General features: G+C 48.3%; 1 protein-coding gene across 8 annotated transcripts in view; it reads right to left on the bottom strand.

The window, feature by feature from the left end:
- Window positions 1–26,846, bottom strand: part of ARHGAP39 (Rho GTPase activating protein 39) — a 109,040-nt gene that overhangs the window by 26,184 nt on the left and 56,010 nt on the right. For 7 of the 8 annotated variants that reach the window (XM_042972655.1, XM_042972658.1, XM_042972654.1 and 4 more), the window contains exons 3-4: window positions 17,022–17,456; window positions 226–309 (exon numbers count right to left, since the gene is read on the bottom strand). In XM_042972655.1, the coding sequence (XP_042828589.1) occupies window positions 226–309; window positions 17,022–17,456 (519 nt within the window). Of the gene's footprint in view, window positions 1–225; window positions 310–17,021; window positions 17,457–19,123; window positions 19,972–26,846 lie in introns of those variants that run through there. The other variant, XM_042972657.1, reaches the window with a different exon arrangement.

The following is a 26,846-nucleotide window of genomic DNA, read 5'->3' on the forward strand; positions in this document are numbered from 1 at the left end:
CACATGAGCCTGGAGGCCACTCCAAAAGGCCTCTACCCATGCGCTGGTGGCCCCAACAGCTTTTCCTCATGTTCCTCTGGCTAGTACAGGGCCCCACGTGCTGTATACACCTAGCTCATTGCTTCTTGTTGAGCCAGATTCTTCTCCAGCTCATCTAAGAGCTGCCAGAAACACCACCACCCTTGAGTCAGGAGACAGGGCCAAGTGTGACACAGTGGGTTCTACCTGTAGTGAAGAAGTTGTCCATCCACATTATAATCCCGGTAAATTTCATAGTCCTTCTCAAGGAACACTCCTGGTGGTGAAGAGCTGAAACACAACAAGATGAAAAAAAGACACGAGCATGACTGTAATACTTTTAAAATATGGTACACTCAAAACAATAAACCTTTCACTCTTAAGAATATAGGAGTCATTCTTTTAGTTTCTCAGGAATAACCCCAGTGTCCAGCCCACAAAGCCATCCCCTTCACCATGTCAAATGGATGTTTCCTCTACCCTAAGCCTGCCTCACTGCACATGGCCTGGACAAAATGGGCTGGAGACCCACCTGCCCTCCAGCAGGGACAACCCCGCTGTGGCCCCTTCCAGAAGCTGGAGGACAGACAAAGACTTCGACTGCTCTATCTTGGATGTTAGGAGCTTAGATGACTTGGAACTGGGGCTTCTACTCTAAGGCTATGGTGATGGGGTTAGTGAGACTTCGGCTAGATGACCTGAGAAAGAAGCAGGGTTAGAAATACTCTCATTGGGATGATAAGCTTCTTAAGAGTGGGGGTGTGGAGCACAACAGGCACTCATTATCTGGGAAAGAAATCAGTGGGTGATTATATTGGCAGATGTTCAAAGGCATGTGGGCAAATTAATGTCTAGTTATGATTTAAAATCTCTATAACCCAGAAGTAAAAGAAAATTTACTTAACCTTATCAAGAATATCCATATTAAACTCAAGGCCTGCATAATATTTAGTAGTAAAAGGCTGAAAGCATACTCATTAAAGTCAGAATAAGAACTTGTCCTCTTACCGCCAGTATGTCGTACTTTTGGAAATGCTAGTCAGTGCGGTAAAGACAAGAAAAAAAAAGAGATTTAAATATTTGAAAAAGAGAAAATTGTCATTAGTTGTGAACTTAGAAAAAGTAAAGGAATCATGGGAAAAACTACCAAAAGGATTAGGGAGATTGTAATGTTGTATCACTCACATGAAGTGAGAGACGAGTATCTGTGTTTCAGCAGAAACTGGTTAGGAAAGAAGTTCATCCTCATCACAGCAGTAACCACCACAGAAAGAAACTAAAAATCCAGGAATTAAGTTAAAAAGGAGTATGTTGGGTCAGTATGAATAAAATTATAAATATTTGAGGTACTTAAAGAAATGTGAATACATACAAGTTTCCTTGGATTGGAAAATTCAATAATTATGAAGATATACCTTCTAAATTGGTTAATACATTTAATGTATTCTATTCTATAACATTTCCAATAGAAAGAAATGTTTTTAAAATTTAGAATGTTTAGAAAGTTAACCCCCAAAAATAAACACGTAAGAATAACTAAGAAAAAGTTCAGAAATGATAATGGGAGTAATAATTTTTACCATTAGATACAAACAATATTATAGAGGCAAATAATTAAAACAGTACTGTACTGGTAGAGAACTACACAGATTCTGGAATGCAGCAGAAAACACAAATATTGACCTAAATGTACATAAGAATTTAGTAAACAGGAATTAAAAATTTCATACTTAGCAAGTACATTGGAAACAAATCATGTGTCTAGCAATGGGAACTCATTTTTGCTCAGTATTGTTCATACTGAGAAACAGAATGCAATTGTGGAAATACTGTTGTACTTTTTTCCAAATTCTTTTTTTTAATTTAATTTAATTTTTTATATTTACATCCAAGTTAGTTAGCATACAGCGCAACAATGATTTCAGGGGTAGATTCCTTAATGCCCCTTACCCATTTAGCCCATCCCCTTTCCCACAACCCCTCCAGCAACCCTCAGTTTGTTCTCCGTATTTTAAGAGTCTCTTATGTTTCATCCCCCTCCCTGTTTTTATATTATTTTTGCTTCCCTTTTGCTGTTGTACTATTTTTTAAACTGCAAAGGGGGCCGCCTGGGTGACTCAGTTAAGTGTCTGACTGGATTTCAGCTCAGGTCATGATCTCATGGTTTGTGAGATTGAGCCCTCCGTCAAGTTCTGCACTGACATCACTGAGTCTGTGTGGGATCCTCTCTCTGTGTCCCTGGCTGACTCGTGCATATGCACTCTCTCTCTCTCTCTCAAAATAAATAACTTAAGGGGCGCCTGGGTGGCTCGGTCGGTTAAGCGTCCGACTTCAGCTCAGTTCATGATCTCACGGTCCGTGGGTTCAAGCCCCGCGTCGGGCTCTGTGCTGACCGCTCAGAGCCTGGAGCCTGTTTCAGATTCTGTGTCTCCCTCTCTCTGTGACCCTCCCCCCGTTCATGCTCTGTCTCTCTCTGTCTCAAAAATAAATAAACGTTAAAAAAAAGAAAAAAGATTTCTGATTTAAAAAAAAATAAATAACTTAAGAAAACAAAACTGCAAAGGTAAATGCCAGAAAACTGATACACAGCATTTAATGGGCTTCATAATTTTTCTTCTATGTAATTATATGTACTTTCTACAACTAATGTGCATTGCTTCTCTAATAAAAATGTTATTTTATTTTATGTTTTTAATGTGTATTTATTTTTGAGAGAGATACAGAATCCAAAGCAGGCCTCAGGCTCCAAGGTGTCAGCACAGAGCCTGAAGCGGGGCTCAAACTCCCAAACCGCGAGATCATGTCCTGAGCTGAAGTCAGACACTTTACCAACTCAGCCACCCAGGTGCCCATACAAATGTGAGAATAAATGAATAGAAGTTGAAGTTGAATAAATGAACGGCAAATGCTGGTGGTATTTCCTAACATGTAATCATGCTACAGAACAAAAAGCTAGAAACATGAAGAGTGATGTGCGCAAACACATCTGTAAGGTGTCTATACACGTATCTACCTCAGTTGGTACATCCCTCCTCCTTCCGGCTGGCCACCAAAAGCCGACAGAGGTCCCGCAGAGCTGGGAGCACCTGGTAGTTGGCCCGAGTTGCAGCTATAACCCGTATGTTCCTGTGCTCATTGTGGCTTTGTCACTTGTACCCAGGCCAGGTTGACACACAGTTCTTTTTTCTTCAAAGCCAAAGCCAACACAGTTTTTCCACCACCAGGATGGCACCATTACCTCCTGGAGATATTCAGACCTCCTCCTTTTGAATTCTATGGTGTCACACTTCCCTGGGCCTTCAGGGACTCTGACATTTTCCTTTCCGTTTCTAACTCCAGCCACCGGTACCCAGGGCTCACCTCTCCTCCAGACTGCTGCCGAAGCATTCCATGCTGGGCCTGGGCTGGGGGCAGGGACACAAGATGGGTGAGGCAGACACACTTCTGCTGCCACAGAACTTGCACTCAGTGTGGGGCCAACACGGAATGAACCAGATCCTCAGGCATCTGCAGGACCCAGACATGGAGCAGGCCCAGGGAGGGAGGTCAGAGGCAGCTCTCTGGGAGGCGTGTTTGGGCAGTGAACAGGGCAAACAAGAGACCAGGCAGAGGAACCTCAAGGAGGAAGAGTGTGGCACCCTCCAGGACAGAAATGAAGCCGCTGTGCTAAGGCGCAAGGAGCAGTGAGTGGGGGAGCCGTAGGGGGTTCGAGCCAGATCACACATTTTCCAGTATCAAACTATAGTTCCAGCAGGACTTCCAGACCTGATGTAAGTGCCAGTGCAGACGAAATTTCCCTATTTCAAAACCTACTTTACTGTGTAACTTCCAAAAGCTTCCAAGAGCTTCCAAAAACTTGCAGTAGGAGTTATTAATCTGCAATGTAAGGGCACACTAAAAGGCAAATATCAAGAGGAGAATCTAAGAGAATTTTTTAATAATAAACATTATTTTTAATAACATCATTATTTAATAAACACTTATTTTTATTTAATTAATAACATTAAATTATAAAATTAACTCTCTTATTTAATTAATAACATTATTATTTAATAAATAAACATTTATTTTTGAGAGACAGAGACAGAATGCGAGTGGGTTAAGGGCAGAGAGAGAGGGACACACAGAATCCAAAGCAGGCCCCAGACCCTGAGCTGTCAGCACGGAGCTGGCCGTGGGGCTCGAACCCACAAACCAGGAGATCATGACCTGAGTCAAAGTCAGACGGTTAACGACTAAGCCACCCAGGTGCCCCTAAGAGAATTTGATAAATGCCTTCCAAGTGATGCTCACGGATTGATAATCAGTATTTAGCAGTAACCACCAGTGTAAAAAGAAACTTTCAAAGATGAAGTATGTAAAATCTCATCACAAGCCACAACAGATGAATACCTACAACCGGTTTGGAGGGTAGGGCAGAGCAACTCCCTATGATTCCTCTGAGCAGCCACACTAGCCTTCCTGCTGTTCCTTGAGCACATCAAGAGCCCTCCCTCTTCAGGAGCAGCCCCTCTCTCAAAATGAACTGTGAGGGGAAAATCCATCAGTCAAAGCTGACCCAGAATTGACACAGATGACAGAATTAGTAACGAGAATGTTACAGCTTATTAAAACTGTATTCCATATGTTCAAAGGCTAAAAAAGGACCAAATATGGTAAGTAGAGAGAAGGAATAGATAACAAGTCTCAATCTACATTCCAGAGAACCCTGCAATATCTGAAACGGAGAATACAGTGGAAGGGCTTAACAACAGGACAGGCATTGCAGAAGAAAGGATTAGCAGATTTGTCTTTTTGCTCTTGTTGTTTGTTTTTTATTTGAGAGAGAGACAGAGAGTGTGTGTGTGCACACGCACATGCACGCACACAAGCAGGGAAGGAGCAAGAAGAGAGAGAGAATCTCAAGCAGGCTCCATGCTCAGTGCAGCACCCAACACAGTGCTCGATCCCATGACCCTTGGATCATGACCTGAGCCAAAATCAAGAGGGGGGCACTCAACTGACTGAGTCACCCAGGTGTCCCAAGATTAGCAAATCTGAAAGCATAATAGTATAAACTACCCAATGAAACAGAGAGAAAACAAAGATTAAAAGGAAAGAAAGAAAATAAAGAAAATTCGAGAGCATCAGTGAGCTGAGGCGTACTCTACATATGATTGGAGCTCTGCAGGGATGATCAAAAAAAATATTTGAAAAAAAAAAAAACCCAAACATTTCCCAAACTTGGTGAAAACTATAAACCTATAGGTCCAAGAAACCCCATGAACCCTGAGCAAGAAACATGAAGAAAACTACACTAAGGCAAATCATAAATTGCTTGCAACCAGCAATAGAGAACATTTTAAAAGAAGCAGAGAGAAAGGACACGATCTGTCCAGACACAAAGTGAGGAAGAGGACAGACCTTTCACCAGAAGTGACGCGGCTGAGGAGGGCAGTGTGGCAAGATGGGAACACCGTCCACCAAGAATTTGAGACCCAGCAGGGTCACGCTTCACAGAAGAGAGGGAAATACTTTCTAAGACACACAAATGTAAGAGAAGGTATCACCAGCAGACTCACATTACAAGCAATGTTTGGTGAAGTCTTCGGGCAGAGGAGGTCAACCACGTAAAAATCTACAACAGAAGTGAAGAGTACTGGAGATGGTAACTAGATGTTAATGTAAAAAGTGTTTTCCTTTTATTTTCATCTCTTTGAAACATAACTGGCTGCTTAAAGCAAAAATAACGAGCGTATTAAGTGGTTTACCTATGACAGCACCAGGAGGAAGCCTGGAGTGTGTTGTTGGCTCTCACACCACAGGTGCGGTGATGTATTACAAACTGCCTGAAGGCCCAGTCTGATCAGTTAATATGCACTATAAACCCCCAAACAACAACTAAAAACATAGCACAGAGTAAAAAGCAAAGCATGAAGTTGAATTTAAAAGATGTTCAATTAACCCCAAAGAAGAAAAAAAAACAAAAAAGCAAAGAACAGAGAGGACCAAAAAAAAAAAAAAAAATAGCAAGATGACATATCTAAACCTAACCATACAAATAATCACATTAAGGGGCACCTGGGTGGCTCAATCAGTTAAGCATCCGACTTCAGCTCAGGTCATGATCTCATGGTTCGTGAGTTTGAGCCCCACGTTGGGCTCTATGCTGACAGCTCAGAGCCTAGAGCCTGGAGCCTGGAGCTGCTTCCGATTCTGTTTCTCCCTCTCTCTCTGCCCCTCCCCTGCTCACGCTCTCTCTCTGTCTCTCACAGATAAATTAACGTTAAGAAAAAATTAAAAAACAAAAAACAAATAATCACATTAAATGTAAGTGGTCTAAATCCCCAATTAAAAAGCAAAGACAGACTGTATAAAAAAGCAGGACGCGGGGCGCCTGGGTGGCGCAGTCGGTTAAGCGTCCGACTTCAGCCAGGTCACGATCTCGCGGTCCGTGAGTTCGAGCCCCGCGTCAGGCTCTGGGCTGATGGCTCGGAGCCTGGAGCCTGCTTCCAATTCTGTGTCTCCCTCTCTCTCTGCCCCTCCCCTGTTCATGCTCTGTCTCTCTCTCTGTCCCAAAAATAAATAAAAAAGCAGGACGCAACAATGTGCTGCCTGAGAGAAAATTACAATAAAAGCATAAAAACAGGTTAAAAGTAAAGGCTGGAAACAGAGATACCATGGTGACACTTCAAAAGAAACCTGGAGTGCCTGTATTAACACAAACAGATTTTGGGACAAAGAGCACTACGAGGCATCAGGGAGCACTGCTTGATGATAATGGGATCCGTTCGTCAAGAGGACACAACAGTGGTAAATGTCTGTGCACCGCACTGCAGGGTCACACAACGTGCCTGGGCACTTATTTGCCTGTGAGAAATCAAAGCGTGTGTGTGCACAGGTATTTACGTTAATGCTCACAGCAGCTTTATTTGTACCAACCAAACCTGGAAGCAACCGAAATGCCATCTCAAGGAGGAGGGCCCACACAACGGAGTACTATTCAGCACTGAAAAGGCAATGAGCTGTTGACATATGTAATGACTTTCAAGACAGTTACACCGAGTGAAAGATGGCAAAAAAGAGTCCATGCTGTTTGATTCCATTTACATAAACACCTGAAGAATGCAAACTGCTCCATAATAGCACCAGGCAGATCGGTGGCTCCCCGGGAGTGAGTGGCAGCACCAAGAAGGGCTGGGGTGACGAGGGAAAGGAGACTCTCGTGGCCCACAGGCATGTGCACTATCACGACTGTGCAGTCTCACAAGTACACACACACACACACACCAACATGTATCAAAATGCATGCTTTACACATGGCTGTTGATGCCTGTCACCTCCCCCTCTGAGAAGAAACGAGGTCAGAATCGTAACATTGAGCGGGATCTTGTCTTTTCATTATGCTTTCCTGGACTACTTCAACGGTTTTTGTGAAAATTTGTATCTTCATGATGGGGGGGCGGGGGGGAGGGGAAAGATCAGTAAAATACCATCAATTTGAAAAAGAAAAATCCACACCTGCCTCACCCCAAAACCTCCACCTCAGGAAGCAAAGCTGTTGAGGGGTTGTTTCTGTCCCTCTGGGAAGAGGAGCATCTTTTCAAAAATCAAAGTGGAAATCTAAGTCTACATAAAACTTACATCAAAGGCCCATTGGGTGGATGGCTGAGTCATTTTCCCCCTCGGCAACAACCAAGGTTAAAAGCAAAAAAACAGACAAAACTGATGGACTCAGAGGACAGCGAGGCCAACCTCAAGGCTCCACCGGGAGAACCTGGCTCCAGAACTCTGCAGGCGGCAGGGGAGATGTAGCATCCAGGCGGGCCATGGGCAGGCAAGACCGAGCGCCTGACCCAATGCCCCATCACGGAGGTCAAATGTCATTGATTCATATGGCTTGATCTGTTGTTATTAAGGGCACATTTGTAAGAATTTCATTGAAAGAGATGGATGGGACAGAGGTTAATTTCAGAATTTCAGTAAATTAGTGGGGAAAAAAAGATTAAGCAGCACAAAATTCTTGGGGCGCGTGGGTGGCTCAGTCAGTTGAGTGTCAGACTCTTGATTTCAGCTCAGGTCATGCTCCCAGGGTTCGTGGGTTCGAGTCCTGAACTGGGCTCTGCGCTGGGATTCTCTCTTACTCCCACTCTCTGCCCCGCCCCCACTCATGCATGTGCATGCTCTCTCTCTCAAAATAAACAAACATTTTTAAAAAGCACAGAATTCTTTTGCTTTCAACAAGAATAAAAATCTGTAATGATATCCTCGAATAAAAAAGGATGGATGCCATTCAAACTATGGCAAAAGTGACACACACATGCAAACAAACACTCCACACCAACAGAGAGAATGAAAACCAACACGGGTCGCTGAAGACAGCTGTCAGAAGCACACATGGGGTGACAGAGGCTGGGCCCTGGGCCTCCTGCCTTAAAAGGACAGCATCTTAAACTGGACCAAATAATAAAATCCACACTATGATGCTCTAGAGAGTCCTAACCAAAGCTAATTGGGAAACTGAAACAAAACAAAACAAAACAAAACAAAACAAAAAAAGGGCAAAACTACAAACACAAACAAGTAAACAGAAAGGATTTAGAGCAATGCCAGAGCATCACCTGAAGGGGATTCCATGAGAAGGAAAGTCTTTTTTTATTTGAGAGAGAGAGAGAGTGAGCAGGGGAGCAGGGGAGAAGGGCAGAGGGAGAGAGAGAGAGAATCTCAAGCAGGCTCTACATTCAGCTCAGAGCCTGGCACAGGGCATTCTCGAACCCATGAACCTGGGATCATGACCTGGGCCAAAATCAAGAGTCAGGCGCTCAACTGACTGAGTCACCAGGGCGTCCCCAGGAAAGTCCTTTTTTGACGACAGAGGACATATTCAATGCCAAAGATGTAACACAATTAAATCTGACACACTGGCTAACACAGGGCAGCAGCACACAGAGCTACAATTGCACAGGCAGAACAAGGCACCCATAGGGCCTCGAGGCCCAGCCCGTGACACCAAAAGGAAAAAATAAGTCATTGATGCAGTGAAAATGCATAAATGAACATGGGATTTCATACTCGTAAACTAGGAAAACTATTTTTTTTTCTTTTAAAGTTTTTATTTATTTGAGAGAGAGAGAACACAAGCAGGGGAGGGGCAGAGAGGGAGAGAGAGAATCTTAAACAGGCTCTGCGCTGTCAGCACAGAGCCCGACATGGGGCTTGAACTCACAAACTGTGAGATCATGACCTGAGCCAAAGTCAGACACTTAACCAACTGAGCCACTGAGGTCCTCTGGGAACACTGGTTTTCAAGTGTCCACAGAATATTTCCAAATTACATTATCACTTATATAACAAAAAAGCCCAATAAATTTTAGAATGCAGACATTTTAGATGTTATTCCTTAGACACAATATAATGATTAGAATATGTAACAGAAGCTAAATAAATTTACACTCTTGGAGACTAAAACAAGATTCACCTGAGTACAGCCAGGTCCGGGGCAGCCTAGCTGCTGAGCATGGTGACCCTTGGGAGAAGAGCTGGGGGCAGGAGGGGTGCTGGCAGGGCCCTCTTTCTGGGGGAGCAGGGTCGGGACCTGCAGACTGTACACCCCCAGACCCAGAAGCAGCCGAAGCCCCCCCATGCCCCCCACGCTGCAGGAACCACAGTCTAGGGGTCTGCTGCACCCTGGAACCCCAGCAGCCCGGAGGCGCTCGCAGCCCTTCCCAAAACGTACCCAACACAGCAGTCCAGTCCAACTGCACCCAATCTGATTTGCACCCTAAACCAAGGCACCTTAACAGCTATATGTGGGGTGTTGTGTGAGACCAGATGTGTGTGCATCCGTAAGTGTGTGCACTGAAGTTGTGCATGTGACCTTCTGTCCTGTGGCACAGCCACCACATAAAAGCGTGGCTCTTCTGTTCAAACGTGGCACCCAGAGGGAAAATACCTCTGGGAGTTGTGTGACAGCTGCTTCTGGTTGAAAACAAGGAGATTTTTAGTGGATGACATTCTGCTGTGTAAACCGTCTGGACCCTCACCACAGAACTGCTCTTACCTGCCATGAACAGAAGTGGTGGCTGGTAATAAGCCAGAATAGTTTCAGGCAGGAGGCCAGCCCTGGGGAGAGGAGATGGGGCCAATGTCCCGGCTGACGTGCGTGGATTCAGCTAATTCTCAAAAATGAGGGAAAATGTGGTATATTTTCTATAAGATCAAGACAGCAAATTTACCATTAACATGTTCTTACAGAGGAGAAAGGAAAGAATTATCTAAAGAAGAATGAGGTAAGAAGGAACCATGGGCAAAGAAACAGAAAAGTGGGCAAATCTACACAGGGGCTAACTGAAAAAGAAAGGCCTCCTGGGGTTGGGAACCTTGTGGCCAAGGCAGACACTGGCTGCAGAGTCCTGGTAAGTCCCACATGCCCACAAACATTTTAAGTACAACCACAGAAGAAAAATTCCATGGAATAATAAGATACATGACAGAAGGGAAAATAAAACCAAATCTACTTAACCTAGTAAAAGGCAAAACCAAAGAGAAAGGCAGTCTACTAGTTCTCTGTAATAGTAACAGCCAAACATGAGGGGACACAAACTTAGGAACTACTCACTCAGCAGCAGCAAATGTAAGTGGCTGGGAACCAGAGACCGCAGACCTCTTGAGTGGCCCTGCAGGCACGGGAGACCGGCTACCTGCCAGGGGTCAGCACTCCTCAGAACGCAAGTCAATGGGTCCAATGAGAACACCCCCTGGATCTTCTGTAGCATTTATATGACGAAAGTAAGGCACATAACCAGCTGAGACTGAGACAGTCTTTTTTTTTTTTTTTGAGAAAGAGCGAGTGAGTGAGAGCACGTGTGTGAGTGCAAACAGGAGAGGGACAGAGATCAAGTGGGCTCCACGCGGAGTCGGACATGGGGCTCCAACCCACAACGCTGGGTTCATGACCTGAGCCGAAATCAAGAGTCAGATGCTTAACCGACTGAGCTGGCCAGGTGCCCCCAGCTAAGACAGTTTTAAAGATCAAGAAGAGAAGGGGGTTCCTCACCACCCAGGGCTCGGGGCGCTGATGTGAGCAGACACACAGGCGTGACTGTGGTCTGGGGCAAAGTTGGGCATTTTGGAGATGAGAAGGAAAGTAGCTCCCCCCAGGAAAGTAGTTCCAGGCAGATGCAGGTCTCAATGTGAAGATAAACTGTAAGGAAAATGCAAGACATGGAAGGGAGTATCTCTGGATGTAGGCCAAGGAAGAACTTTTTAAATAAAACGTTAAAAGCATAAACCACTAGGCCAAAAGACTAATAAACTTGGTTGCATCGAAAGGACACAGGGACCAGTTAGCAGTCAGGTGACAGAGGACAGGACACTCATGGTATCTAAAAGCAATGAGGAATTGATATCAGGAACACAGGAACTCCTGCAAACTAACAGAGAAAGTAAGCCAGCAACGCCAGTGGGAAAATGAGCAAAAACAAATAAGCAACAAACACAAGAGAAAACTCGAGAGGCGAATGAACTCAAGAAGAAAGAATAAGAATCAGAGGCAAAGAAGAAACAGAAATCAAAGTGCTGGTGAGATGCTCCCCACCCCACCAACTGAAGCCCGGTGCCGGGGCTGCTGGTGGCCTTGCTGCACAGACCCCGGGGCCCCCACCCAGACCCCGGCAGTGGAGGGGCAGGGGCGGGTGCAGCGCCATCAGTGGTTGGAAAAGCAGTACCCGTGAAGAAGGCACCCAGCCTACGGCCCACACGTCACAGGAGCACATGGGACCCGCAAGACGCATGCCAGGTGCACAGAGTGGGAGCAGCATGGGGACAACCGGAGGAGGAGAGGGCAGCAGTGAAGAACACATACCTGAAAGGACACAAAGATGATAAACTAAATCCTTTTGCTGTGTCAGTGATCTAAGTAAACAGAACGGCAATCATCCTGTCAGACCAAAGGCAGGTGTCAAGTAAACCCAACAGCTATACGCTATTTAGAAGAAACACACTCAGAGCATAAGGAAAGGGTAGTAGTTTGGGGACTGATGTTAAGAGGCCAATACCAACCAATGAGAAACAGCAATGCTATGCCAGGATCAAAGCAAGCCAAATTCAAGGCAAAAACGTGATGACATAATGACTAAAGGAATAATTCCTCAGGAAAACGTAACAGTCCTAAATTCATGTGCAATCCACAGCTTCAACACAGAGGAAGCAGTGACAGATTAAAAGGAGACACAGGCGAATCTACCTCTTCAGAAGTGATACATCAGGCAGACAAAAAATCAGCAAGAAACTTGACTGATGCAACAGATTTGATGTGTTTGAGCCACATCTGGGTAAGTGGCCGACTCTTGATTTCGGCTCAGGTCATGATCTCATGGTTGGTGGGTTCAAGCCCCGCATCTGGCTCTGAGCTGACACTGCAGAGCCTGCTTGGGATTCTCTCTCTCTCTCTCTCTCTCTCTCTCTCTCTCTCTCTCTCTCCTTCCCTCTCTGCCCCTATCACTCAAAATAAATAAATAAATAAACTTAAACAACAACAACAACACAAACAACAGACTTGATCTAACGAATCCTAGACCTAACACGGAAAAGAAAATATTTTTGAAATTATTTTGAAATTTTGTAAAATCATTTACAAAAATTCAGGATTTAAGCCACAGCAAGTCTCAAAAACAAAAATAAAAACAAAAACCATGTTTTCTGACCAAAATGAAATTAAGTTGGCAATAAAGAACAAGAATGGAAAAAAAACCCTATAGTTTTGAAAATTAAGACATTTGTAAGTTATGAACAAGTCAAGGAAGAAATCTTAATTAAAATCAGAAAATATTTTGGGCGCCTGGCTGGCTCAGTCAGTGAAGCGTGCAATTCTTAATCTTGGGGTCATGAAATTGAGTCTCATGTTGGGTGTAGAGATTACTTAAAAAAAATTTTAAGTCAGAAAAGATCTACCATTGGGGACACCTGAGTGGCTCTGTCAGTTAAGTGTCTGACTCTTGATTTTGGCTCAGGTCATGATCTCAAGGTTCACGGGTTTAAACCCCACACTGGGCTCTACACTTACAGTGTGGAGCCTGCATGATGTTCTCATTCTCCCTCTCTCTCTCTCTCTCTCTCTCTCTCTCTCTCTCTCTCTCTCTCTCCACCCCCCCACTTCCTCGCTCACTTGCGCCCTCTCTCTCTCAAATATAAAAAAAAAAAACCACTTTATAAACTTGGATTTGAGATGTCCAAAAACCTGCATATTCCTGTGCATATTAAAGACACTGAATCAGTAGTTAAAAACGTATTCACCCAGCCACAGGCCCAGGTGGTGTGTAAGTGTGCAGCCAGACAACCTGGAAGCAGGGCGTTTGAGAGGACACGCTCCCAAACACACAAGAAGGAAAGTACAGGCCAGTTTTACCTATCAACACAGGAAAAAGCCTCAAAAAAATATTAGCAATCTGAATCTATTTTGAAAATGACATAGACCGGGTGTTCTAGGAATGCAAGAAACATAGAATTAAATGCTGACTGCGGCCGGGTCCCGGGCCCGCTGTAACAAAGCGCAGCAAACTGGCAGCTTAAAACAACAGAAAGTCATTCTCTCCCAGTTCTGGAGGCTGAAAGTCCAAGCTCTGGCTGTGGGCAGGGCTGGTTCCTTCTGACCACTCCCGGCCTTTCTCTGGCTCCTGGTGGTGCTGGCGACCCTGGGCGTCCCCTGGCTTGCAGACGCATCCGTCTGTCTCTGGCTCCATTGCCAAGGGTGTTCTCCTCGTGTCTCTGTTCTCACTAGGACACGGGTCCTACCTAAGGCCCACCCTCCTCCAATGTGACGTCATCACAACTCTACTAACTACATCTGAAGAGACCTATTTCCAAATAAGGGCCCATCCTGGGGTCCTGGGGGTTAGGACTTCAACATATCTCTTGGGGGAAGACACAGTTCAACCTATAACACTGATATCAATAGACTCAAAAAGAATACTTGGTAAAATGGTACATCCACTCACAGTAAAGAACCTGACAGTAGAAGGTGGACTTTCTATGCCTGACAGTGTCACAGCATTACAGGTATAGGTATGCAGCCTGAGCGCTGGGACAAGGCCAGGCCTGGTGTTAGATCAGCAAGAGCCCAGAAATAAGACTGATATATAACAATCTGTATGTATGCACCAGGAATGAGGAGAAGACAGGACTTTTTTATTTTTACTTTTTAGGTTTATTTATTTTGAGAGAGAGAGAGAGAGAGAGAGAGAGAGAGAGAGAGAGAGAACAAGTGTACGTGCAAGTGTCCAGGAGGGGCAGAGGAAGAGAGAATCCCAAGCAGGCTCCGTGCTGTCAGCACAGAGCCTGACGCGGGGCTCGATGTCACGAACCATGAGATCACGACCTGAGCCAAAATCAAGAGTCAGATCCTTAACGGACTGAGCCATGCAGGCACCCCAAGCAGGACTTTAAAAAGAAATGTAGGGGCACCTGGGTGGCTCGGCGGTTGAGCATCCGACTCGGCTCGGATCGCAATCTTGTGGTTCACGAGTTCGAGCCCCACATCAGGCTTGATGCTGTCGGCACACAGCCCACTTTGGATCCTCTGCCCCCGCCCCTCTCTGCCCCTACCCCACTCTCACTCTCTCTCAAAAATAAATAAACATCTCAAAAAACAAAGAAAAAAGAAATATAAAATAGATAAAGCACTTGGAAATAAACCTTAAAAAACATGCAAGCCCTTTGTGGAGAGAAGTGTAACACATACCATCTTAACGTGGGAGAAGACAAGACAATGGAGACACCCATTGCCCCTAAACTGACCCATAAACTCAACACAGTTGTACTCCAAATCAAAGAGGGCTTCTTGTAGAAATCCTGGCCCCACACTGACCCAGTAACCCCACAACCCCACAGAACATCCAAGGAACTTTTGGAAAGGATACTCCGGCCCCCAGCAGGTAGCAGGGTGCAGGGCAGAGAAGGGTGGCCCGCTTCTCCAGTCGGTGCCCAGAGTGTGGGTGACAGACACATTTGTGAACAGAATCCTAAAAAGAATCCAATCTGTCCACCTAATTACAGAGACGAGTCAGCAACCAATAGGATAAAGAGTTCAAAAGCACCACAATCCAATAAAAGTGAGACTTTATCTGATGAGCCCAGAGGCTGCTGGAGCTGCTGGGTCGGAGAGAGCTCAGGCAGGCCTTTGGGCTGCTGCACAGCGTGGGCCTCAGGGAGCCAGAGGTGGAGCCCACGCACCCGTCTGCTTTCTCCACAGTGCTCATGCCTGGGGTTCCTCAACCTCACCAGCGGAAGCGCCATTTTCTGGGGACAACCCCCAAAAGCCCCTCTGAACCTCCTCATGCCACCTGGCCACTGCCTCTTTGGCCTCTGACCTCTGGTGTGTCCAGTGCAAGGGCCCAGGGCAGGCCACCTCAAAATGTACCACGATGGCAAACTGATTATTATTTTTGCACCGAAGGTACTTGAGAAACCCCGGTGCAAGGTCATCAGACACACCTCTGTCTCCTGAGAGCAGGAAGTAAACCTCCCACATGAAAAATGCCCTCCCTGTACTAAGAAGTAAAAAGACACCCTTATCACCAGAGATATGGGCTTCATACCTGAGAAAGCTGGAGAAATAAACCCTGTTGGTGTTTTCACTAATCCACTACCCCAGCTCAGGTTGTGCTTAGAATTCCTCCCTGGCAAAGCTCCCAAAGATCTCTTTTTCTTTTTCTCTTTCTCTTTTTCTGTTTACTTATTTATTTTGAGAGTGGGAGAGAGACAGAGTGTGAGTAGGGGAGGGGCAGAGAGAGAGAGGGAGACACAGAATCCGAAGCTCCAGGCTCTGAGCTGTCAGCATAGAACCTGACGTGGGGCTTGAACTCACCAACCGTAAGATCATGACCCGAGCCAAGATCAAGAGTCAGATGCTTAACTGACGCTTAACCAACAGAGCCACTCACGCACCCTGCAAAAGTCTGTTTTAGCCTATCAATTCCTCACAAATTTATTGTCTCTTTGCCTAAAATATATAAAAACTACTGCCTTGGTTATTTCCTGGGGTCTCAATTTCATTACTGGACCTCTGTGTGCACCAAATAAAACTTTATTTTTTCTCCCGTTAATCTATGTTCTGTCAATTTAATTCCTAACCCATCTGGAAGAATCCTGGGAGGAAAGAAGGAAATTTCTGCCCCCCAGCACCAGCATCCACACTGGTCTGACCCCTGTACGTGCCCCATCTTCCCCAGCCATGTAGGAGCACCACAGCTAGCTGTCCGGCCCCAAAGAGCACCCCAAATCTGCTGGCACACCCACCTGACCATGCCACAAAGGAATGGAATGTCCAGTTCCTGCCAATGGCTGCCAACCAGCCCTGTTTCCACCCTTGGCCCCTTGGACATCCTTTCCACAGGAGCAACATGGACCTTGAGGCATAAACCACGTTTGGTCACTTTGTGGTTTCCACTGTCCTTGAGTGGAAGCAGCCTGCCCGGCCTTTGGCCCTGCCTGCCCCATTGCTACCTCCCTGTCCCTGCCTGGCCTCCAAGGCCAATATCGCATCCCTACATCCTCCCTGGTTTGTCACCTCATTGTCACCAGGGCACACACCGTCCCATCATCTTCCTGACCAACCATGCCTTCTGGACTTGGCTCCCTGAGTTCCAGGCTTGGAGCAGCGCCTGCTGGGTGTGGGCCCTGGGGTGTGGGGCACCTGGGATACAGGGCACATCTGGGGGGTGCTGATGCCATATTCATGCTTCCCACAGTGGACAGAACCCAATGATCTCACAGTCATTAGCCAGAAGACCCCCGGCCCAATGCCTCCTGACAACCCTGTCTGGAAAAGACAAGCGTGGCAGCCCCCATCCCTCCAGAGGCCGCCCAGCAGGGGACAGACCTTGGCCCTCCGCATCCCCAGCAGAGGCTCTTGCCAAACGGAGACGAGAGCATTCTGGGGGCAAGGGTGGCAGCTGGTGCAGGCAGCTGTTTGCATGAGGTTCGGGCCCCACCTGGCACTTGAGGGTCTGGCCACCCACCCGCCTCACCTGCTGCTCTCTTCCTTCAGAGCCCCGAAAGCGGCCTGCCGGCTGGCCCTCCCCAAAGGCTCCTGCACCTTCTCGCCGGCGTCCAGCTCGGGCTCCAGGGAGGAGCTGGTGCTGCCCTCGTGGCTGACGCTGCTGCCCCGCCCGGGGCTGTTCTCCGCCGAGGCACGGGGTGACTCCGTGTTCTGCTTCAGGGTCTGCAGCTTGGCCAGGGGGATGATGTCACAGTCCTGCGGCCGGTGCCACACGGTGCGCTGAGTGCTGGCGTTGTAGTAGTAGAAGCGGGAAGTGTTGGGGTCAAACAGCTCCCACCACTGGTTCTCGCTGGTGCGCTTGATGCGGACGCCGGCAGGAGGGTCCCACACGCACTCGCCCGTGACCAGGTTGGCATACATGCGCTCTCGGGTACGCGGCTCGATGATCTCCACCCACTCCAGCCTGAGAAAGAGCAAAAGGGGTGTCAGCGGGGTACGATGGCTTCCGTGGACAAGGCGTTCCTGCAGCCTGGCTAGAGGGGGGTCCTGGCCTCAGGGCTCAAGGGGCTCCTGCAGCCTGGCCCAGGACAGGGAGGTTGGAGTGGAGAAGAGGGCTGCCTCCAACCCCAGGCCCACTGCACCTCAAGCGGTGCCCCCTGTGTCCCCAGCTACTGCACAGTCCAGCTGCTGCGTGGTCCACCCAATGGCGGGGGGGGGGGGGGGGCGTGGTCTGTAGACCCTCGCACCCAGTATCAGACCCCTTCTCACACCACTGGCTCCCAAATACAAGAAATCCTATCACTTATACAAGAAACCCAAGCCAAACTGACGTCCCACTCCAGATTTTCCACATGCTCACTACTGTCCAGCCCCCAGGAGCCCTCTGGGGAGTCTTGTGCCAAGCTGGCCTCGGAGGAACCTGGACACAGCCTGGCTGCTCTCAGTCTGTCCATCCGCCTGCAGCAGGAGTGGACACCCTTGTCTCTATAGTGGGCCCAGCTGGGATGTGCCTTGGTGCTCTGGAGCCATTTCCTCCAGGGGCCCCCAGGGTGCCCCCACCCACCCCAAGGATACAGCTTTCATCCTGCTAAGTTTTTTTAATGCAAAAGAGGACTTGGAAAACAAGGTATGCAAACTGAAGCTATTCAGAACAAGGACATTTTATTGTTATTTTTTGTTTTGGAGAGAGAGAGAGAGAGAGAGAGAGAGAGAGAGAGAGAGAGAGAGAGAGAGAGAGAGAGAGAGAGAGAGAGAGAACTCAAGCAGGGGAGAGGAGCAGAGGGAGAGAGAGAATCCCAAGCAGGCTCCACGTTCAGCAGAGAATCTGACACAGGGCTCAATCCCATGACCCCGAGATCATGACCTGAGTTGAAATCAAGAGTTGGACACTCAACCGACTGAGCCACCCTGGTGCCCCATGAATAAGGCAATTTTAATGCCTGTATGTGTGATATCAGGCTGTGCCTGGCTGACATCTGGCACATTTTTATTCTGCTTCCAGTTTTCACACCAATTAACAACCCTTTAAATGCCACAGACCTCTCTGCCGTGTGGAGGTTCTGTGTCTGTGAGTCTTTCCACTGCTCCAGAACCCTGTGATGGGCACAACCCTCATTACTGCTGGGGTAGTTGGGAGGCCTCCAGCTGGGAGCACAGGGGGGCTCGCTCTCTCAGGACTGGACTCCCCATACTGGGAGGAGCGTGAGCCACATAACTTACTGTGTACTCCCAGCAGCACTGAGGCTCTGTGGCCTCTTTCAGGGTCAGCAGATGCTTCCGGAAGCCAGTGGGGAGGGCCAGGCGGGTCCTGGGTCCCCATCTCAGCCAGCACCTGGGTGTGGGTGCCCGGCACAGCACAGTGTGGAGGCAGTCTGCGAGGAAGGGATGGGGCACGGCTGTGGGGCACACGAGGATGTCACTGCCTCAGAGGCAGGAGGCGGAGAGCTGGAGGGGGGCAGGGAGGAGGGCGGGCAGAGAGAGAAGGGAGCACGGCGGGGCCAGATGCGGGACCGGCTCGTGGGTCTCCACAGAAGGGCCAGATGGTGCGGGCGAGGTGTAAGCAGCAGGGCTCATGAGAGAAAGGGGGGCGGGGAGCAAGTGGACAGCCCTCCTGACCTGACTTCACCTCACCTGAACAGCAGAGGGAAGCCAGGAGCAGACAGGGAAGGTGGTGAGGCCATGGTGTGCGCCGTTCTGTCTCGAGAGAAGGATAAAGAGCAGCCATCTGGACGATGGAGGAGGACCCATCCGTCCTGTGGGTGCCAGAGGTGCCAGGGGGATCGAGCCCAGACTGCTGCTCCAGGGAAAGGGGACGCCAGTAGATGGCTGGGTGAGTCTGAACCCACAGCATGGGGCCACCCCCTTCTCACGGGGCCCACAGGCTGCACCTCACCTCCAAGGGAGGCCAGTGGGGCCTCTACGACTGATCACCCCGTTTCACTTTCAAAGTTTTAACTTTTTGTTTTGAAACCATCTTGGCCACGGAGGGTGCTGTAACAGAACACGGCGGAGCGGGCAGCACACAAACAACAGACATTTGCTTTTGCAGCCTGGATGTTCAGGTGCAAGGTGTCTGCAGGGCCGGGTTCTGGTGATCTTCCTACTGCACGCGGCACCCTTCCCTCCACGACGGACCCGCGTCTGAGTGTGCTGCTGGCTCTGTGGGTCGGTGTGAATCTGACCAGCACCCTGGTGTCCTCACCACGACAGCCGTGGACAGTCTGCACTTCTGAGGTCCCCGCTTCCTCTTCAGGTGTGTCTTGCCTATTCCTGGCCCTTGCTCTTGCCCACAAACCCTCGAATCAGCCTGTCGGCACCTCTGCTGGGTCCACCGCAGGAGGGTTAGACGTGCCTTCCACCCAAACCGTGTACCCACTCATCCAGGTCTCCCTTAAAGGATGCGCACATCTTTCATCAGATTTATTCCTAGGCTTCATACGTACACACTATTGTAAATCGCATGTTCTTTTTATTGTCTTTTATTTTTTATTTTTAAAAATTTACATCCAAATTAGTTAGCATATAGTGCAGCATGATTTCAGGAATAGATTCCTTAATGCCCCTTACCCATTTAGCCCATCCCCCCTCCCACAACCCCTCCAGTAACCCTCAGTTTGTTCTCCATATTTATGAGTCTCTTATGCTTTGTCCCCTTCCCTGTTTTTACATTATTTTTGTTTTCCTTCCCTTATGTTCCTCTGTTTTGTCTCTTAAAGTCCTCATATGAGTGAAGTCATATGGTTTTTGTCTTTCTCTGACTAATTTCACTTAGCATAATAACCTCCAGTTCCATCCACGTAGTTGCCAATGGCAAGATTTCATTCTTTTTGTTTGCCGAGTAATACTCCATCGTATATATGAACCACATCTTTATCCATTTATCCATCGATGGACATGTGGGCTCTTTCCATACTTTGCCTCTTGTCGATAGTGCTGCTATAAACATGGGGTGCATGTGTCCCTTCGAAACAGCACACCTGTATCCCTTGGATAAATGCCTAGTAGTGCAATTGCTGGGTCATAGGGTAGTTCTATTTTTAGTTTTTTGAGGAACCTCCAGACTGTTTTCCAGAGCGGCTGCACCAGCTTACATTGCCACCAACAATGCAAAAGAGATCCTCTTTCTCTGCATCCTCACCAACATCTGTTGTTGACTGAGTTGTTAATGTTAGCCACTCTGACAGGTATAAAGTGGTATCTCGCTGTGGTTTTGATTTGTATTTCCCTGATGATGAGTGATGATAAGCATTTTTTCATGTGTCGGTTGGCCATCTGGATGTCTTCTTTGGAGATGTGTCTATTCACGTCTTTTGCCCATTTCTTCACTGGATTATTTGTTTTTTGGGTGTTGAGTTCGATAAGTTCTTTATAGATTTTGGATACTAACCCTTTATCTGATATGTCATTTGCAAATATCTTCTCCCATTCTGTCGGTTGCCTTTTAGTTTTGCTGATTGTTTCCTTCGCTGTGCAGAAGGTTTTTATCTTGATGAGGTCCCAGTAGTTCATTTTTGCTTTGGTTTCCCTTGCCTCCAGAGACGTGTTGAGTAAGAAGTTGCTGCGAGCAAGATCAAAGAGGTTTTTGCCTGTTTTCTCTTCGAGGATTTTGGTGGCTTCCTTACATTTAGGCCTTTCATCCATTTTGATGTTATTTTTGTGTCTGGTGTAAGAAAGTGGTCCAGATTCATTCTTCTGCATGTGCTGTCCAGTTTTCCCAGCACCACTTGCTGAAGAGACTGTCTTTATTCCATCGGATATTCTTTCCTGCTTTGCCAAAGATTAGTTGGCCATACGTTTGTGGGTCCATTTCTGGGTTCTCTATTCTGTTTCATTGATCTGAGTGTCTGTTCTTGTGCCAGTACCATACTGTATTAATGATGACAGCTTTGTAGTATAGCTTGAAGTCTGGGATTGTGATGCCTCCTGCTTTGGTTTTCTTTCTGAAGACTGCTTTGGCTATTCGGGGTCTTTTCTGGTGCCATACAAATCTTAGGATTGTTTGTTCTAGCTCTGTGAAGAATGCTGGTGCTATTTTGATAGGGATTGCATTGACTATGTAGATTGCTTTGGGTAGTATTGACATTTTAACGGTATTTGTTCTTCCTACCCAGGAGCATGGAATCTTTCTCCATTTTATTGTGTCTTCTTCAATGTCTCATAAGCTTTCTATAGTTTTCAGCATATAGATTTTTCACCTCTTTGCTTAGATTTATTCCTAGATACTTTATGGTTTTTGGTGCAACTGTAAATGGGATTGATTCCTTGATTTCTCTTTCAGTCGCTTCATTGTTGGTGTACAGGAGTGCAACCTTTTTCTGTGCGTTGATTTTATACCCTGCAACTTTGCTGGATTCATGGCTCAATTCTAGAAGTTTTTTGGTGGAATCTTTTGGGTTTTCCATATAGAGTGTCATGTCATCTGTGAAGAGTGAAAGTTTGACCTCCTCCTGGGCGATTTGGATGCCTTTTATTTCTTTGTGTTGTCTGACTGCAGAGGCTAAGACTTCCAATACTATGTTGAGTAACAGTGGGGAGAGTGGACATCCCTGTCTTGTTCCTGACCTTAGGGGGAAAGCTCTCAGTTTTTCCCCCATTGAGGATGATATTAACGTTGGGTCGTTCACATATGGCTTTTATGATCTTGAGGTATGCTCCTTCTAGCCCTACTCTCTTGAGATTTTTATCAAGAAAGGATGCTGTATTTTGTCAAATGCTTTCCCTGCATCTACTGAGAGGATCATACGGTTCTTGTCCTTTTATTGATGTGATGAATCACGTTAATTGTTTTGCGGAGCACGTTCTTTTTAAAAACAAAATCGGGACATATAACATATACAGACAAATGTACAAAACACAGAGATAAGTTTAATGAGCAATTATGATTCAACACTGGTGTCGCCATCACTCACCAACAAATAAAACGAGGCAGCATCCAAGACACAGCCACATCACACCTGTTCGCCCCGAGGACACCACGATCCTGAGTTTTAAGGCAACCGTTTTCCTTGCTTTTATAGTCCAAACATCTTTTTTTTTTTTTTTTTTTAGTCCAAACATCTTTGAAGATAACCCTAAACAAATTTTTTGAGGTGTGTCTATTTTTCAATCACACATTCACGCAATAAAACTATTTTTTTGTGTGTCTCGTTTCTTTCACTTGCAACCGAAACCCATTGACGCTGTCTACCTGGCTGCAGCCCGCCCAAGCGCACAGTGCACGGTGCTGCACTGCCTGAAGCTGTCACACGGTTTTGTGTGTGTGCATGTGTTTTTTTTAATGTTTTTATTTATTTTTGAGAGACAGAGTATGAGCAGGAGAGGGGCAGAGAGGGAAGGAGACACAGAATCTGAAGCAGGCTCCAGGCTCCGAGCTGTCAGCACAGAGCCCGACGCGGGGCTTGAACTCATGGACTGTGAGATCATGACCTGAGCCGAAGTCGGACGCTTAACCGACTGAGCCACCCAGGTGCCCCTGTGTGCGTGTGTTTTTACGTTTGTCTGTCGGTTTGTCTGTTTAGGTAATTTCTATACCCAACGTGGGGCTCAAACTCACAATCCCGAGATCAAGAGTCCACTCAGGTGGACTTGAGCCAGTCAGGTGCCTGGGTCACATGTTTTTAACATCTGAGTGGTTGGCCATCTGGGACTATGTTTCACAACTCTGCTATGCACATCCTCACCCATGAGCCCTGCGCAGGGGCTGCAGAAGCCTGCAGAGGTAAGACGCCGGGTCCCAGGAGTGCACACCAACTGTCCAGAGGACCCCGACTTGCTCCCCCCTGAAGTGCGCCCAGCAACACTGCTTGCTCCTCACCCTCACCTGCTGGTAGTGTCCAATTTTTACATTGTTAAATTTATAATTTTCTGATTGGTGATGGTGTACAGAAACACCTTTTGTACATTACTTAAAAATTTTTTTTTAATTTATTTTGAGAGAGAGACTGCAAGTGAGGGAGGGGCAGAGAGCGCGGTGGGGAGAGAGAGAGAATCCCAAGCAGGCTCTGCACTGTCAACACGGAGCCTGATGCGGGACTCAAACTCGTGAACCATGAGATCGTGACCTGAGCCAAAATCAAGAGCCAGACGCTTCACCAACTGAGCCCCCAGGTGCTTCTGTATATTACTTTTGTAAGTAATCTTCCTCAATTTTCCTATTGACTCTAACAATTTACTACAGATTCACCTGGGAATAAACAAGGAAGAGCCCTCTCGTCATTTGTGTGTAATGTAACGGAACTGTCTTTGTAGACGATGTTAACGATTTGGCAAATAAACAGAACAAATAACTCACTGTGACATATATTCAGGTGCAAGTTCACTTTCAATTAGTGAAACGCAGGATCTGGGGGACTCCTGGATCTGAAGGTTGGCATCTTTAAACAATTCTGGAAAACCCTCCATGGCCACACTCTGAAGCAAACCTCCCAATGCTCTGCCTCCTTCTGGGCCCCACGGGGCCCTCACTCGTGTTGTGGAGCCTGCACATCCCGCTCCATCTTGCCTGCCACGCCAGATCGCCCCTTCAGTCCCTCTTCCTACTTCATTCGTTCTCTCTTCATCTGTGTTAAAGCTGCTGGTCCTTCTCCAGGGTCGTTCCTCAGGGTCTTTCGTTCTCCACTCAACACGTGCAAGTTCCTCACGGTTCTGGAAACTCGGCGATTCTGTAACTGATGATTCCAGTATAGGCATCTTTAATGGGCCTCTCCCTGCCAGTCTCACTCCGGATGCTCTGTTTCCCTAGATGTCTGTCCTCTGACTCTGACTCCTCTGCGCTCCCTCTCTGTGCCTGCAACAGGGCTGCTCAGCACTACGGGAATAAATCTGGCCCCACGGTGCGATGTCTCCACAGGGTCCACACCTGCCCTCACCTTGCTGTCCACGGGATGCTTCAAAATGCTCAGCGTGCTTCCCAGGCCTCCCATCACCCTCCTGTCCACTCCTTCCCACAGACGTCCCTCAGCTGCCCCATAGAGAACCCAGAGATTAGGTGTCCCTCCTCCCCAAAGATGTCCCTTAGCTGCCTCACAGAGAGCCCAGAGTGGAGATGTCTCTCCTCTCCACAGACGTCCCTTAGCTGCCCCACAAAGAAGCCCAAGTTTAGGTGTCCCTCCTGTCCACAGACATCCCTCAGTTGCCCCACAGAGAGCCAGAGCGAGGAGGTGTCCCTTCAGTGCAGCTTCCCCTTGACACCCTACATGAGCACACGGCCTACCCCGCATCCAATCCCACACTCCCGTCAACAAACTTTTCACACCCAACATACAGGCTGGTAACCCTGCCACTGGCTTACAGAACCCCGAGTACCCCCTTCAGGGAATCGCTGCTCTGCTGTGGGTCACTGCACCCAACAGGGACATCTTGAGAGCCCAGCACAGGGAGGAGTCCCCTGTCTTTGTAAGCTGCACCTCTCCTCCTTCTTGCGCCTGCAGTCAAACTGGGCTGCTCTCGGGGGACGGACTCTGTGGTTTCCTGCGACCCCCACCCACCACATGTCAGTCACCCTGTGTGAGGAAGAACAGAGTGTCCTGGGGACAAAGGCTGGGAGAGAATGTCCCGGAACCGTGAGGACAGGAGGCAGGCCTGCAGGCTGTGCCGTCCAGGCTGCAGCCGCCCCTCAAGGCCAGCGGCTGTGGAAGATGGGGCAGGAGTCCCCTCATCAGCTCCCGGTCTGCCCCTTCCAGGACCATCCTCCACCACATCCACCGGTTTGCTGCTCACGTGAAAATCTGCTTCCCCGACTGCCCCACAGCACTGAGTGGGACTGCGCCGACCCTGCTTCTCCACACGACACGAATGTGCCAAGTGGCCCTCTTCCCTGCCATGAGGCAGGTCTTGACCGAGCACAGAGACCCTCACCCCGGCTCCAACTGCCTTCACCTGCTTGCAGCACCCGGCTGGCTGCCAGCTGGCCATTCCCCTCAGTGTAGACACAGCAACATTCTAACCCTGTGAATTGGGTCGCTGTACCTGGGAAACCCTCGGCGGCTTGAGCCATCCCAGGGACAACATGCGCTCCCAGAAAACTCACACTTCCCACTCTCGGCTTCCTGATCTGGCCAAGCTCTCCTCACAGGACAGTCGGCCACTTGTGCCTCCACCCCCAGAGCCACTTACACAGGCACCTCCTCTCAGCTACCTGGCAAATACTGGGACACCAAAGGATGGCATCCTGTACTCAGAGGCACCCATGCATACGGGCCAAAGAGCATGAAAGGGACCCGCAGATGCTTCAAAGAAGACAGGCCGGCTGACCAAGGGCTATCTCCACCCAAGGCAGGAAAGGAAGTAAGGGACGGAGTGGGGGGACCCCCAAGAAGACACCTGGATGCAGAGGCCTGGAGGCCAGGGCAGGAGCTTGCTTGAGTGAAGGGCCAGGGCAGGAGGCTTGAGTCTTGCTTGAGTGAAGAGAGAAACCCTGAGAATGGCTCTCGGCAGGGCTGACATGATCTCACTCAAGCTGATTCATAGGGAACAAGGATGGAGACTTCTGGAAGGCCAGGCAGGAGCCAGCCCCAAGGTCAGGTTGGGCACGGGGCACGGACCCCCAGACGGGTGAGAGGCTGCTGGAGGGCGGGAATGGAAGGTCGGCTGCGTGCTGGGCTCCCTGAGGGGAGGAAGTGCGGCACCCTTGCGCCCCCAGGCGGCCACCCCACGGTGGTCCCTGCACCCTGCCCCTCACACAGCTGTGCTGCTCTCCCATCCCGCCTCACAGTGATGGATTTGACCAGAACAACGTCCACAAAAGCCCCCAAAAGACTGTTCTGGCAGAAAAGCTCCCAAAGGGCTGAACTGAACATTCTAAGCCCTAGAGAAGCAAGACCGACTCTTATTTTTGCTTTAAATACACTTTCAAGTGAATCTGATGGCCATAACTCTCTCTAAACAAAGAATACCATCTGTTCCCTTTTTGGCACACTCCTGTGCGTGCGTGGGTAGAACCCCACTTTTTCAGAAGAATGTTCTGGTCACCCCTGGGGTACACCATTGAACCAAGACCCGTGGGGAGCCAGAGGGCAGAGAATGCATATAGGATCCCTGCACAGAGTAAGGAGGAGACACAGCAGAGCTGGGGCTGGGCCAGTGCTCAGCTCCCCCACCCAGACCCCTGCCAGGCAGGCTGGGGAGAGGGAGCTTTGTGCGGCCTGGAGATAACCACCTCCTTGCTGGAGTAAGTGCTGTCTATGCCCAGCGCTCGGCCCGTGGGGCCGGCATGGCGCATGGACACGCAGTCACCAGCCATGTGACAACGAACTGTGCTCCAACTGCCCCTGTGGGCTTCCCTGCCAGAAGAGGCCCAACACTGCAGGCGACAGACTGGCAGTAGTATCTGAGGTGAGTCAGTGAAAAGGAGCGG

Source organism: Panthera tigris, chromosome F2, assembly GCF_018350195.1.
Source record: "Panthera tigris isolate Pti1 chromosome F2, P.tigris_Pti1_mat1.1, whole genome shotgun sequence".
NCBI classification, from domain to species: domain Eukaryota; kingdom Metazoa; phylum Chordata; class Mammalia; order Carnivora; family Felidae; genus Panthera; species Panthera tigris.